Source organism: Pinus tabuliformis, chromosome 3_2 (assembly GCF_031772625.1).
Source record: "Pinus tabuliformis cultivar Carrire ecotype Pingquan chromosome 3_2, CPIR1, whole genome shotgun sequence".
NCBI classification, from domain to species: domain Eukaryota; kingdom Viridiplantae; phylum Streptophyta; class Pinopsida; order Pinales; family Pinaceae; genus Pinus; species Pinus tabuliformis.
In genome coordinates this window covers 381,448,345-381,463,446 of record NC_142302.1, presented here as the reverse complement: position 1 = coordinate 381,463,446, position 15,102 = coordinate 381,448,345, and the positions used below count along the sequence as shown (strand labels likewise).

Sequence of the window (15,102 nt, the reverse complement as noted above, 5' to 3'; positions counted from 1 at the left end):
AACAAATTTCAAAACCATATTTGTAAAATTGGATACGTGGCATCTCGTTCAAATTTGATCTTAAGAAGAAGCCAAAAGTTGCAAGTTTTGGGAGAAGCAGACTTGATAAAGGAAGAAGTAGTGAGTAGACCTGGTGACGGGAAAACCAACTAATGCAGTTGGTAAAGACAAAACCAACAAGCAGACTTAGTAAAAACAAAAACAACTAACAAACATTGTGAAGAAGCAAGCAAGTAAATTAATATTTACAGCAAAGGAGATGGGTGTCTTCTATAGGATGGTGCCTACAAAGTAGCAGAGGGGATTGGTGTCTCCTATAGGTTGATGCCTAGAGAGCAATAGAGGAGATTGGTGCCTTCTATAGATTGGTGTATACAAAGTAGCAAAAGGGATTGGTGTAACAGTAAATTGGTGCCTACAAATTGATGTAACAGTGAATTAGTGCCTACAAAGTATTTCATATAAAGAAGCTTTGTGGTTTTCACTCATAAGGGTTTCCATGTATATCTTGTGTTACCTGTTCAATTTATAAGATTGATGTTTTATGATGTTTGTCTAGCTTTAAATAAGTAAAAAATGTCAGTGTATTGATTCAATCCTCCTCCCACTATAATTGTGAATTCCAACAACTATAATTGTGAATTTCAGTGGTGCCTCAAAGGGAAACCCAGGTGTTGTTGGTTATGGAGGAGTCTTCAAGAACATTAAAGGCATGATTAAAATCTTTTATTTTAGCACTCTGGGGTATAATAGTAACATTGTTGTTGAGCTCTGAGTGCTCCATTCCGGTCTCCTCTAGGCACAAAGATATAATTTCTCTAAACTTTTTATTGTAGGAGATTCCAAATTGAGTATTAACTTTATCAAGAAGATTATCCATAGCTCTAACGCTTGCAAAATCTTTAGGAGGTGGCCCCTAGAAAGTCTCCTTCAAATTGTAACTCTCATCTTTGGCATCCTTATCATCCTGACCTCCCATGTTTGAAGGAAAAGAAACAAACTAGCAAATCATTTGGCCAATGAAGGTTATACAAAGGAGGAATCTTCTTTCAACAACTTTTGCATTGACCTTCCAAATTCCCAACTAAAGGTTGACTACTAGAACTTTGTTGTTGAAGACTTATCCCCCCCACATATTGGGTGAATAGGGATGTGTGTTGCGGGGAGGGCAAGGACATCGGCACTTCCTTCACTGAGGAAGGTTGACATGCCTCCCTCCCACACAATGTTCGTGATGTGGTTAATAGGTGCGGCATGGGAATTTTGATAAACATGTGGGCTCTCATCACAAACATGTTGGTTCGCATCGCTGAGTTAATCTACACCCAACCTAAATCGTTCATATCCACAATCGATTTTTCTGCCATTATGGCATTCAACCCCTTAGGTATGCTAGCATGCAACTCCATAATTTTGGCAGAGTGTTGGACATCAAAGGCAATCACCCCAACACATAGTCTCCATGCTTTCTAATTCTTTTGGACATCACACACAAGCATTTTTATGGGATGTTGGCTTAGTTACTAGGTTTCCTTCCCTCTCCATTGCTTTTCCTCTAAGACCCCTTCATAACTATGCTCCTCTTTCTGGTTTTCTAGTCTCGCTTCATATTTCCTGTGTCGCTGCCATTATTCATTAGCACGCTCATTGTCACTTGAGGCAATGGTGGTCTCAACTCACTTGGGGTTCAGGGGCTCGCATGAGAGTGAAATCCTTGGTTCGCATTTACATGGAACAAATCCCTCTGAGCATTTGCAAACAGCGAAGTGAGGTGTAATTGAATTTGGCAAGTGAACGCAATTGTATGTCTTATAACAACATGGGTGATGCATCCGAGGCACACTTTTGCCAAGCAAAATTAGTATATGTATATAATTGATCTCTAATGACACATGAAAGCCTTCCTTAGCCATGTCTTACTAAAGAGAAATGATGCCAAATATGAATTTCTCCTAATTCTCAATGACATTGTCACAATTGAAAGAAATAAATAAATGTGGCATTGTAGGGAGTGTAGGTCCATTCATTGACCCCTCATATTGGAGCCTCTCTCAAATATTTATAATGTGCGAAGTAAAAATTTGAGGTAAGTGTTTCAATTTCAAATTCTAACTATGTATACGTGGAAAAACAATAATTAATCCCCATATTTAAAATCAAATATAAATATATATAAACAAAATGTGATAAAAATGACTACCTTACTTTGTAGGGTTCAAATGCCAAACATAGAAAATTAATCGCGATGCGTGCAACTCTTTTACTACACGAATCCCATAAGAATTCCACTTTCCCAATTTCAAAAGCGTGCAGTGGTTTATCAGGCACAACCAACGAGAAGTCCACTTTCCCATAATTCGGATTTAAGCATAGTTGCTACTCGAAAACCAAAATCCTTCTAAACTTGTAGAACTTTATTGGTTGTTTGACTGTGCTTGGTGCAATTCAAGAGACAGATTTGAGTTTACATTATTGGTTGTTTGACTCTGCTGGGAGCAAGAGACAGATTGGGGATTGCAACATAGGTTGACTCTATCCCATGCTATTCAATTGATAGCAAAACGCAAAGCATTTCAAACCATAATAGCTTAACGGCTGACATTAGAAATCCTGAACCCAATTCATTTGACTGGGCAGATAAAAATGGAATTACACTAGGCAGATGAGACCATATCTGAAGGTAGAACGCTTGAGTTGACCATTTCAAATTTTAAAAAATGAATTTTACTGCTATGAAGACTCTTTTACATCTAAATTTCAAAATCATTTTGAGATCCTTACAGAGATTTTACTGCAGTACCAATCGAAGATAGAGACTGAAAAGATATGTCAATTTCCTTGGACAATTCCTTCGCAATATTGAGCACAAGTGCCCATTAACCAACTGCCCTGAGCATCATCAGATATGAAAGTACAATAGCATTTAATGACTTTTGACTCACCAAAATCCAACATATCTGAAGTAAAAACTTTAATCACAAACTCAAAATCGCAGTTTATATATATGTATATAGATAAAGGATTGACCACCATGTCAGAAACTAAATCTTAAAGAATCTTCTTTGCATTGAATAATTATACATTGGAAAACAGAACGTACAAATGACCACTTTGAAATTTTTTCAGTATACAAGGCAACTAATTATTTTTCAAGCCATATCTTATGGCCAAATATCTCTCCTTCAAATTCCAAAGATAGACAACATGCAGCACTTTATTCCACATCCAACAGGGAGTGCAATTTCCCACAAATTGGATTAAACTAGAGATTGTAGTTAAACAAGTAGATTAGCTCATGCTATTCAATTGATAGCGATAAAATTTTGCACATCATTTGAAAACATGCCGAAAGGCTTATATTAAATTCCTGAACATGATTTGCAATTTCTGAATAAGAAAGCCAAACTCAGTACTTATTACATTCTCTTGCAGCTCTACAATATCTAATGCATACATTGTCAACATCTAAAGCAGATGCTTTAGTGGCTGGAAGGCGCATGAATATAGTGTTCAGTGCTAGGATTGACCTTTTCCCATGGCTGGCTTTTGCTGTAGCTACCAACAGTGCTCGAGTGATCCTCTAGTCTCTGATGGTTCTTGTTACTAAATTCAATAGACCTTGCAGCCCCTCGAAACTCATGATCATGCTCTTGAAAACAATCCCAGAAACGCTCTTCCATCTTCGAATCAATGTGAGGCCTAAGCTGAATTTTGTCGTAGATATCTCTATCCTGCGCATACAGCTGAAGTGCCAACCGGGTAAGTTCCACTGTTGCGAATACAATGAAGGCATAAGAATTTGAGGGCATTCGTACTTCAGTCACAATTTCATCATGCATAAGCCCTTGTCTGTTTTGAAACAACACACGTTCAAAAATTTGGTAGATTATTTTCCCAGTTGCATTTGGGGGGAAACTATAAGCAAACACAGTTTTCTCCGGATCAGATTTGGGACGCTTCCTGAAATCAAAAGTAGAGTAATAGTTGTCACTAGTCTCTTGTGTAAAGTCGAAACTTCTCATTCCCCTAACATTCCTTCCTATGAAACCGTGACCACCTAAAGGTTCTACATGTGGAATTCCTCTGGGTTTGACAGGAGGATATCCCCCCGGTCTTATGTCATGTTGCACCCAATCAGGCCTGGCCAGTTGCTCTTCCTTGTTTTCGTTGATATATTTGTTACCTATCTCCATTTTCATAAAGTCAAATAATTCCGGCCTTTGAGAATGCAGATCCAGCATAAAATCCACCAGCTCAGGGGTGGCCATATCCACAAACGCACACTGCTTTGAATGCACATATCTCACATCCAGAACCAACTTCCTCCCAGATGAACTCACGAGAGGAGGCCCAATGTAATGAGTCAAAATGTCTTCAAAAAGATTTCTGATAGACTGTGCCGACGTATGTATCGTCAGCTCTGTCAAGAAGAGAGTATTCGGCTCTTCATCTGTCACCTGATCCCACCATGGAATAGATTTCCTGTTGTGTCTATAGTCGTGTTCACTAAATCTGGGTTCAGGATTACGTCGACTACCGTACGGAAAAGAATCCTTCTGCAAGTACCTATCATCCAAGGGATAACTAATTGGCTCAATATTTTTCACTTCGACAGCACCGCTATAATAACTTGGCCTTGCTGGTGTTGCCTTGGAGATCATTACACGAGGTAATCCTACCTTCAAACCATCAAATACCGTTTTGTCTTCTGAATAGAGCCGCAAAGCAGCTGCAACGAAGCCCTCACTTGCAAGTTGTATAATTGCATACGATTCATCTGAAGCCACTATTGCATGTATCACAACCTCACGTGTGTAAGGGAGATCAAGTTTCTCGGCTAATACTTTCTGGAAAATTGATTTCAATATTCGGACTGGGATATGACCAGGCAAATTGTAGATATAAAGCAGGTTAGACGTGTTCCTCGCCTCAAAATGACTTATATCATCAGGTTCTTCATGGATAACCTCAGTGTGAGGTGGCTCTCTACATAAAACCCGACCTGGTGGTGCATAGGCATCAGGAGCCACATCCCTGTACAAGTATCCTTCACGAGACTTACCTTCTTGCTTCTCGAAAGGAGTATATAACGGTAAGGAGACGCTTGTAGAACATTGTCCTCCTGTCCTCGGCACTAAATTTCTCTTAATCCCAAAAGAAGATGGTGGTAAAGGGGAACTACCACCATGAGGGGAATCAGAATCAGCTGTCTCTCTCTCTTTTGCATCCAAACTTGTTTCCCTCAAGAAATAATTTCCCGCCAAACCAAGTAGTTGTTGAATTTTCTTAGATGCATCACGAACTCCTCTCATCCGCACACATCTAAGACGTACACCAATTACTCTATGCGGCAGATCTGTAATGCCAGATTGAGCCACAGAAATGGCCTTGTTATTAAGAACCACGCCTATAATAACTCCCGTGCGTTCTTGAATTCTCTCCAGATTTTTCCCATCATGCCCTTTTATTTTCTTTACCACAGCAGAAACAGCTGGAGACCCATCACTACCTCGGGGGATTGGACCTTCGTACCAGAAGCATTTTGCATAGACTCCCTCGGAAGCAATTAATCTCAAAAAGTTCGAGGCCTGCCTTACAAACCATTGAGCATCCTCGTAATCACATGTTCCTGAGGTTTCCATAGAAATCCTAAAGCATGGTGAATCTGCATGTTTGAAAAACAAGTTCTTGAGTTTATGTATGAGATAAAGCCCAACAACCAAAGCTGCTGGAACTTGGAACAGAAAACGCAACCTCTTCTCAAAGCAAGATATATAGATAATGTGCATTGAATATGGTTCCACCCACATGCAGTCTATGACCATGACTATCATTGCCCAAAACTCAATGTGTTTAGTCCAAGCTGCTAGATAATTAGTCAAAAAATATCTTTGGACAAACGACCCAGAGTAACATCCAAGGAAAGATGACACGGCACATTGAAATCTTCACGCAAACATAATGTTGAATAAGTCAAAAATAACCATCGAGCCACTCCAGAATTAAAATATAATTAAATACTTGGAACAATAAAGTAAAATATACACAAGCTTTATCGATTCTAACGGGGCAGAATTTACCTGGTGATTCTGGTTTGCGTTCAACGTCAGATACAGGGGCTCCCGGCCTTGACACGTTGCCATCTGAAATAATTTTAGCATCCCAGTCACTTTAAAAACTGTATAATAAGCTACTAACCAGTTGTAATTACTTTATGTTATTAAAAAGTAAAGTTGCATTTTGAATATATCCTTTCTTAAAAATCACTTTTCCATAGCAATCTTAACTAATGCCAGACACACGTGTATGTGTAGACATGTCTGTACATCTAAGTGACCATTGAATGAATGAGACTAGCTATACTGTCATTCGATTATTCAATGACTTCTGTATCCCAACACCAGTCTCAAAATCGGGGATTACAGGATTTTTGCATGAAAGCAAAGATTTAACAAATTGTGTTTCCGACTTCGCTTCCTACATATTCCTGACCTGTATACATATTAAAAAATGTCTAACAGACTATTGAGTGAATGAGACTAGCTACCCTGTCAATAGATTATTCAATGACTTATGCCTTCCCTACATCCAGACACCAGTCTGAAAAGCAGGGATTACAGGATTTTTGTATCAAAGAAAAGATTACCTAATTGTGTTTCTGCCTTTGCTTCAGTATCCGATGAAGGAGTTTCCAGCCTGGATATTTCTACACCTGAAACGAGCAGAACGTCATAGTAAAAAATATAACGATTGACCATAACACATGAGACCACCTATTACTTAACATATAACATTAAAAATGAAACCCATCAGATACAGAAGTCTAGGAATAGATATGGAAACGCTCGCAATAGATAAATAAATGTATAAGGGACTCCACTACTAAACATAGCAATCATTCTGACCGCTGGACTCTGGACTATTAAATTGTTTAAATTTTGTAAAGGTCAAGGAAAATCCCGAAGAGAAAAGAATGATTTAATTCTTTTGCCGACCCACCATATGACTAGGAAGCCTATTTAGTAGTTTCCAGTTCCCCAATCAGAAATTTGGCTGCAATTATCAAACAGGATACTGTTGGAATAATAGGTGCTGAGTAGCCATGGACCACACATCCCCACTCAAAATAAAAAACAAAAATATCAGAAGCCTGAAAATTTGCATAACCTGAACTTCTGATCTATTCTTCAGAAACGGAGAAAAATTATATTAATTCTCCATGGCAGCCATTTTACAGCCAAAACCACTTTGCACAAATTGAAATTCTTACCTCAATGCTTATTGCGGCTTTTTCAAAGAACAAATGTTATGAAATTTTCATAATAGGTAAGTTTGGGAAACATCCAATCTCCCTGACCAACAACGAAGGATCAAGCCGCTTTTTCAAAGAAAAATATACTGGTCCAATAAACCAAACAGATTAACCACCAAATAACAAAACAAACTATAGAGATCCTTACAGATCTCACTTCTCTCAGAATATCCTCAAAATATAAAAAAAGTTCACAAAGTTTCAATCCTAAGGCAGTATAATATGAAAAAGCTAACTGTCTTTAAGACTGTTTATGTGTTGTAAGATGTTATTAATGAATCAAGGTTATGGTCAGATGGTAAAACAAGATATAGAATAGATAACCTCAGTTACAACTTAACAGCATAAGTTCGTTGGATTCTCAAGTCGAAATAGTAAAGCAGTTCCACCATCTTCACAAAAAGAAAAGGTTAACCCCATCCAAAAAGAAAAGTGAAAAAAAAAGTACAGATAGGGATGTTGGCTCAAATTTCAATGTGAGGGTCTCTCACCCACCAGGATTCAATACAGGGGAGGAACCCAGTGCCCAAGGACGTCAGGGGCAAATGCAAATCAAGTTAGAGAAAATATATATGGACGTTGAAGCGGTTCTAATATATATGGGCTGGGCAAGGGCGTACCTGGGACGCACTGTAAAGCTGAAATGGTAAAGCAGTTCAACCCTCTTCTGAAAAACAAAAGGTTAACCCCATCCAAAAATAAAAGTGTTCTTTAAGAAAAAGAAAAAGAAGAGTACCAAAGGGGTGTTGGCTCAATTATGAAGGTCACACATCCACCACGATTCCAACACAGGGAAGTACCCCAGTCACAAGGATGCCATTGGAATAGGTGCAAATGCAAATGAAGGTAGAGAAATTGTTTAAGAACTAAAAAGAGACACTGAAGTTGTTCTAATATATGGACAAGGCATAGCTGGGACCAGGTACAATTGCAAGTTAAGTTCAAAACCTAGCAAGTGCACTTCTCCTCTACGGGCATACTGATCGTAAAACTGAATCAACTAATCAACTACACCTGGCGTTAAGCAGAAACACTCTTGTAATGGAAAAGAGAAAATAAAATAGCAAATTTTTAACAAGAACATCCACTGTATATTTCTACATAATGACCGGGGTAGTCACAAACGGAGATGATAAGATGTCAAATAACAACACAAACTTCTACCTTGCATTTCTATATAATGAAAAGGATATGAACAAAATGGAATACAAGCAATTTTGAAAGACTTTGTTGTGGCATAAACCTGTTAACAGTAAAATATTTACAAAGGGGTACTTTAAACCCCAAAAAATCAAATATCGACTGAGAATAAAAGATCTACAATATAAATAAAGAAGACTCAAACCAGGCCTAAAGAAGACTCAAACCAGGCCTCTGGGCAGAAAAATCCCTAAAATAGATCTCACATGGCAAAAATTAAAAACTAAAAGAGCATCACTGTATGTACAGTCTAAAACCCATGAGATTTCATTTCCTACAAAACAAGGACAAACTCTTACCCCTTCTCTCCCAAAACCCAGCCCAGCTCAAAAAATAACAACTGACAATAAGTTCCAGAAACACGAGCAATACCGTATTCTTCATTAAACAAGAGGGCGTTCTGCTTGGATTCGAGCCATATGAGCGTATTCTTATCCATAACATCCACTCGCACTTCACAGGAAACTTGGCGGGAGGAACGCGGGGGCCCATTCTCTGAAGGGTACCCACTACTGTGTCGAACCCCGGGAAGCTCCAAGGGCGAAGGTTTCCCAGGGGATTTCTCTTCGATTCGCCGTCCATTTTCGGTGTCGATCGACAGTTTACCCCGCTTAAATTCGTTGACGATTTCTGTCAATTCGTCTTCGGCTTTGCGCTTCGTCCGTTCGTCCATTTTGGGATATTGCCAGGAAATTCGTTATTTCCTCAGAAATCGTCTGGATCCGGGATCGGAGTGAGATCGTGTATATATATCTATAAATAAAAGGTCGGTCTGCGAGACAAAGAAATTCGTGGAAGGAAGCGGAGAGAAAGAATGGATATTGAAGTCGGGGGAATAAAAGGGCGTCTAACAGTAAAAGGATTAAACCGCGGAGAATCAGAGACCAGGAGCGCTTATTACGAAAGCAAAAATCTATACGATCTACGCGTGTAATGCTTCTTGTGACGGATCGGGTGGAGTTTCGGGAAGAAGAATGGTATCGGAGACATGTTTGGAGTCTTGTCTGTAGTCACAAAAACGCGGAAACTTCCAGCAAAATCAGATCTGTGGTAGAGATTGCGGATGAAATGCAAACCCAGATGCCATTACCGTCTCTATTGCTTGCACAATGCAATATATAGACTAAAACCACTTGCAAAACAGTAATATATTATTTTTATTGTGTAAAATTTTTTAACTATGCCGCTAATTTCTTTGGAGGTGGATAGGGGCCACGACACTGGAGTTTTAGGGATAAATAAGAATAACGGGCCAATTGTTTCCCTTACTCCGTTGACTCGCCGAAGTGGATGTCGACATAGATATTAAATAATTATATTAAAATTAGATGACTAATTAGACGTGAATACTGAATTTATGGCTTATTCGTGACTGACTTTATCTTTGGATGGGTAGTTAATTTCACATTGCAGTGTGCAACCGGTATTTTTTAAAGTGTTTTTATTTGTTTAATAGTTTGTTTTCTTTGAAGGTAAAGAAATAACTCCATAGCTTTTGCCCAATAATCATTTGGTAAGAGTGGAAATTTGTATTTTTATGGACCATAAGAGTGAAATTTTGCATTTTTATGGATCAGTAGTGAGTGATATTGTTGGTTGTCTTCTATTGTTGGTTTGACAAATGAAATAGTTATTTTCTCTTCAAAATTTGTTACATATTTTTAAAAATCATAAGTTTAAGTTATTTAATTTGCAAAGATTGAGTGCCTCAAGAGTTTTTGAAGCCGCTAAATCCATTTATGCACTGCATTTGAAAGTGTTTGATTTTAGACTTTTGTGATCCATATTGATTTTGGTAATGTCTTTCGGATTAATCACATCATAAGTTGTTGGTCGATGTTTCTAACCATCTAATGTTGTTCATCTTCAAAACAAAGGTTCATCGACTTTTCGAACCTCTCCTCAAGATGAATCACATTAAATGGTTCGAAACGTGGACCACCAACAACTTATGATGTGATTAATCAGAAAAACATTACGAGAATTCAAAAGTGTATTTACAAATTGTATTGTTGAATTCTTGTTAAAAAGTTATTTAGTCTATTAGTTGAACTATGTTGTTTATATTTATTTAATGTAATTTAATTATTTTGTTTTAAATTTGGTAAAGAATTATAAGTTTAAGTTATTTAGTTTATAGAAATCGAGTACTACAAAGAGTTTTTCAATGTATTGAATATATTTATGCATTTAAAAACATATTTTACACTGTGAGAAATTACAATCTTCCCTTAACATTGTGTCTTCCATTACGAGGAAAAAGACGTCTAGCATTAGGATGAAAAAGACCATTTCATCGATTAGTTAAACTACATTTAAATTTATTTTTGCATGGAAAAGTACTATACTAAGAAAATTTTGCATTGAGACTAAGTATATTTTCTCTGAATTGTGTATATTGGAAATATTTTGAAAAAAATCACATGAGGCTTTTTAGTGGACGTGTTTAGAACCATCCAGTGTGGTTCATCGTCGATGTAAGATGGAGAAACAGTGGGCATATGTGGCATACTTTTAAGTAGAGAGAGCAATGTAGAGACCATTAATTTCAACCAACCAAATATGTTATTTAATTTGCAAAGATCGAGTGCTTCAAGGGTTTTTAGGGTGCTAGATTCATTTATGCATTCAAAAGTGTATTTTAAATAACAAGAAATCAAAACTAGCTTTGAATTCTCTCTAGAAAGTTATTTCGTCTATTAGTTAGACTATGTTGTTTATATTTATTTAATATAATTTAACTAATAGTTGATATAGGTTTTTTTAAGTTAATTTTGTTTTAAATTTGGTAAAGAATTATAAGTTTAAGTTGTTTAGTTTATAGAAATCAAGTACTACAAAGAGTTTTTCAAGGTATTGAATATATTTATGCGTTTAAAAACAAATTTTACAAAGTAAGAAATTACAATCTTCCCTTAACATTGATCGGATGAAAAATACCATTTCATGGATTAGTTAAACTACATTTAAATATATTTTCTGTGAATTGAGGCTTATGTGATCCATATTGTTTATGTTGGAAATTTTCCCAAAAAAATCACATGAGACTTTTTAGTCGACGCCTTTGGAACGATTTAGTGTGGTTCATCGTCAATATAAAATGGAGAAACAAATATCCACTGTGGTTCATCATCAAGATAAGATGGAGAAACAGATATCCACTGTGATTCATCGTCAAGATAAGATGGAGAAATAGATATCCACTGTGATTCATCGTCAAGATAGGATGGAGAAACAGATATGGCATACGTGACATACTTTTAAATAGAGAGAGCAATGTAGAGACCATTAATTTCAACCAACCAAATAAGTTATTTAATTCATCATCAAGATAAGATGGAGAAACAGATATGGCATAAGTGACATAATTTTAAATAGAGAGAGCAATGTAGAGACCATTAACTTCAACCAACCAAATAAATTATTTAATTTGCAGAGATCGAGAGCTTCAAGGGTTTTCAGGGTGTTATATCTATTTATGCATTCAAAAGTGTATTTTAAATAACAATAAATCACAATCTAGCTACAAATTGTATTGTTTAATTATGGCTATTATTTTTTCTATTAGTTAGGCTACGTTGTTTATATTTATTTAATATAATTTGACTAATAGTTGATATAGTTTTTATTAAGTTAATTTTGTTTTAACTTTGGTAAAGGATTATAAGTTTAAGTTGTTTAGTTTATAAAAATCGAGTACTACAAAGGTTTTTTCAAGGTATTGAATATATTTATGCATTTAAAAACAAATTTTACACAGTAAGAAATTACAATCTTCCCTTAACATTGTATTGTTAGTTTCAATGAAAAAGACCATTTGATGGATTAGTTAAACTGCATTTAAATTTATTTTTGTATTGAAAAGTACTATACTAAAATTTTTTTGCATTGAGACAAGATATATTTTCTCAAAATTGAGGCTTCTGTGATCCATATTATGTATATTGGAAATTTTTCAGAAAAAATTACATGAGACTTTTTAGCCGAGTGTGGTTCAGTGGATAAGATGGAGCTTCAAGGGTTTTTGAGGGTGCTAATTTATGCATTCAAAAGTGTAGTTTAAATAACAAGAAATCACAATCTAACTACAAATTGTATAACTTTCATCTATTAGTTAGCCTAGGTTGTTTATATTTATTTAATATAATTTAACAAATAGTTGATATAGCTTCTTCTTTTTTAAGTTAAATTTGTTTTAAATTTGGTAATGAATTATAAGTTTAAGTTGGTTAGTTTATAGAAACCGATTCCTACAAAGATTTTTTCAAGGTATTGAATATATTTATACATGTAAAAACAAATTTTACACAATAGAAAATTACAATCTTCCTTTTACACAGTACGAAATTACAATCTTCCCTTAACATTGTATCGTTTGTTTCTACGAAAAAGATCATTTCATCGATTAGTTAAACTACATCTAAATTTATTTTTGCATCCAAAAGTACTATACTAAGGAAAAATTGCATTGAGACAAGATATATTTTCTCTGAATTGAGGCTTTTGTGATCCATATTGTGTATGTTGGAATTTTTTCAGAAAAAAATCACATGAGACTTTTTAGTTGACGCATTTGGAACCATGAACCATCTAGTGTGATTCATTGTGAGGATAAGATGGAGAGCATACAGTTTAAATAGAGAGAGCAATGTAGAGACCATTAATTTCAACCCTCTCTCTATTTAAATGTATGTCACTTATGCCAGATATGTTTCTCCATCTTATCCTCACGATGGACCACATTGGATAGTTTTGTTTCTCCATCGTATCGTGACGATGAACCACACTGATGGTTCTGTTTCTCCACCACTAACTGATGGTTGTAAACAGGGCGACTAAAAAGTCAAATGTAATTTTTTCTAAAAAAATTCCAATATACAAGATATATTCTAATAATAATCTATTTCGATTTATCTTTTGTCTATGTTGTGGAGGAGATATATCATAAAAAAAAAAAAAAAAAAAAAAAAATTAAGATATGTTGTATTAGACTTTATTATTATTAGCACAACCATATCCATATTGATTAGATAGTTGGTAAGCATCAAAACACTTTTTCCATTATACATCTCACATTTCCTAGCTTAAAAAAAATCAAAGTTACCTAAATTATACATTTTTAAATTATTATTATTGATTATAAAAAGAATTTATGTATAATTTAAACATATATACATTTTAAAAAACATGTAATAATATGGAGACTTCTTTCACTTTACCATGGAAATTTGTAAATAACTCTTCTTACAATACCATGGCTTATCAATACCACATCTCCCATATGACATGCTTTGATATGGCATTTTCTTTAATTATTTAATAATTAAATAAGCATAACTAACTTAAAAATAAATCTTCTTTATTTATAAATATTATTATGAATATTTCAACATATTTCATGGATATTAAATCTCTATCATTTATTTAATAATGAATGATAATTAAATTAAAATTGTAAAAAAAATCTATTCTCAAATAAACATACCTATATTGATTTAATTATAATAAATTTAATTATTTTGTTACTTAAAAATTAAAGTAGTAAATTTAAAAATACATAAATATTTAGGTAATATAATAAATTTGAATAAATAGCTTCATTTTATAATTAAATAATAATGAATTATTAGTAAATGTAATATTTACTTATATTATTTTTTACGTAAAATTTTCGGTTTTTTTTTTTTTTTTAATTTTAGTTTTTTTTTGGAATTAGGAAATGGACACCAAGATTATTGAGATGTGAAATGGAACCATGTAAAATGAAACCATCTCCCTATTAATGGGAGGTTGTTATCAACAAAATTGTACGATTAACAACTTACTTAACATTTTGTTTTTACATCTAAAAAGAAAAATGTATATAATATGAAATAAAATTGTTTTACCTTAATTTTAAAACATTGCAATGATTTATAGTTAATTTCGGAGAGAAGAATATCAAACTTGACGTCAAGCAAATAATATAACTTGTAATATTCTAATCAACATACTTGTTTTATATGTGCATGCTACCTTTTAATTATATTTTTTAATAAGTGTTGAACCTGCTAAATTTCATTATTTTTCTGTAATGATAAATTGTTGAATGTTGTTGTATAGGTAATTTGGTTATGTAAAAATAAATTGATATTGAGAAGTAAGGAAAATTTATTATTCTATATTTATCATTAAGTTTAATTTGTTTATGGATGTATGTCAAAATTAATCAAAATTAAGAAGCAAAAAAATTTAACTAATTTAGAGTCAAATTTCTTCATGTGCAATTTTTTTAGAGTGCAAAATGCAATGCTTTATTTTTCATTGTTTAAATTGTATTTTTGAATGCTAAATAGAGTTTATATAAATATATATATATATATATATATTTTTATATAGATATATATGAAGTTGATATCGACGTAAATTAGTTAATATAGATCTTCAAATAATTTTTTTAAATATCTTGTTAAAATATTTTTCAAAAGTATAAGATGTTTACTAATTACTTTACTACATATTCATTTTTTAAAATTATAGCCAACATTATTTTTCTATTTAGAACATAATTTTTATTTACAAAATAAACCTCTTGGCTCAATGATTTTCTA

General features: G+C 34.2%; 1 protein-coding gene across 1 annotated transcript; it reads right to left on the bottom strand.

Annotated features, from left to right (window-relative positions):
* Positions 1-3,196: 3,196 nt before the first annotated feature.
* LOC149181010 (uncharacterized) lies at positions 3,197-9,611 on the bottom strand. Its single transcript, XM_089416409.1, has 4 exons — positions 8,885-9,611; positions 6,647-6,712; positions 6,081-6,143; positions 3,197-5,665 (listed from the first exon to the last, which is right to left on the bottom strand). Exons 1-4 carry the CDS (start codon positions 9,183-9,185, stop codon positions 3,480-3,482), a joined length of 2,616 nt encoding a protein of 871 aa, XP_089272535.1. The 5' UTR covers positions 9,186-9,611; the 3' UTR covers positions 3,197-3,479.
* Between the last annotated feature and the right edge of the window lie 5,491 nt (positions 9,612-15,102).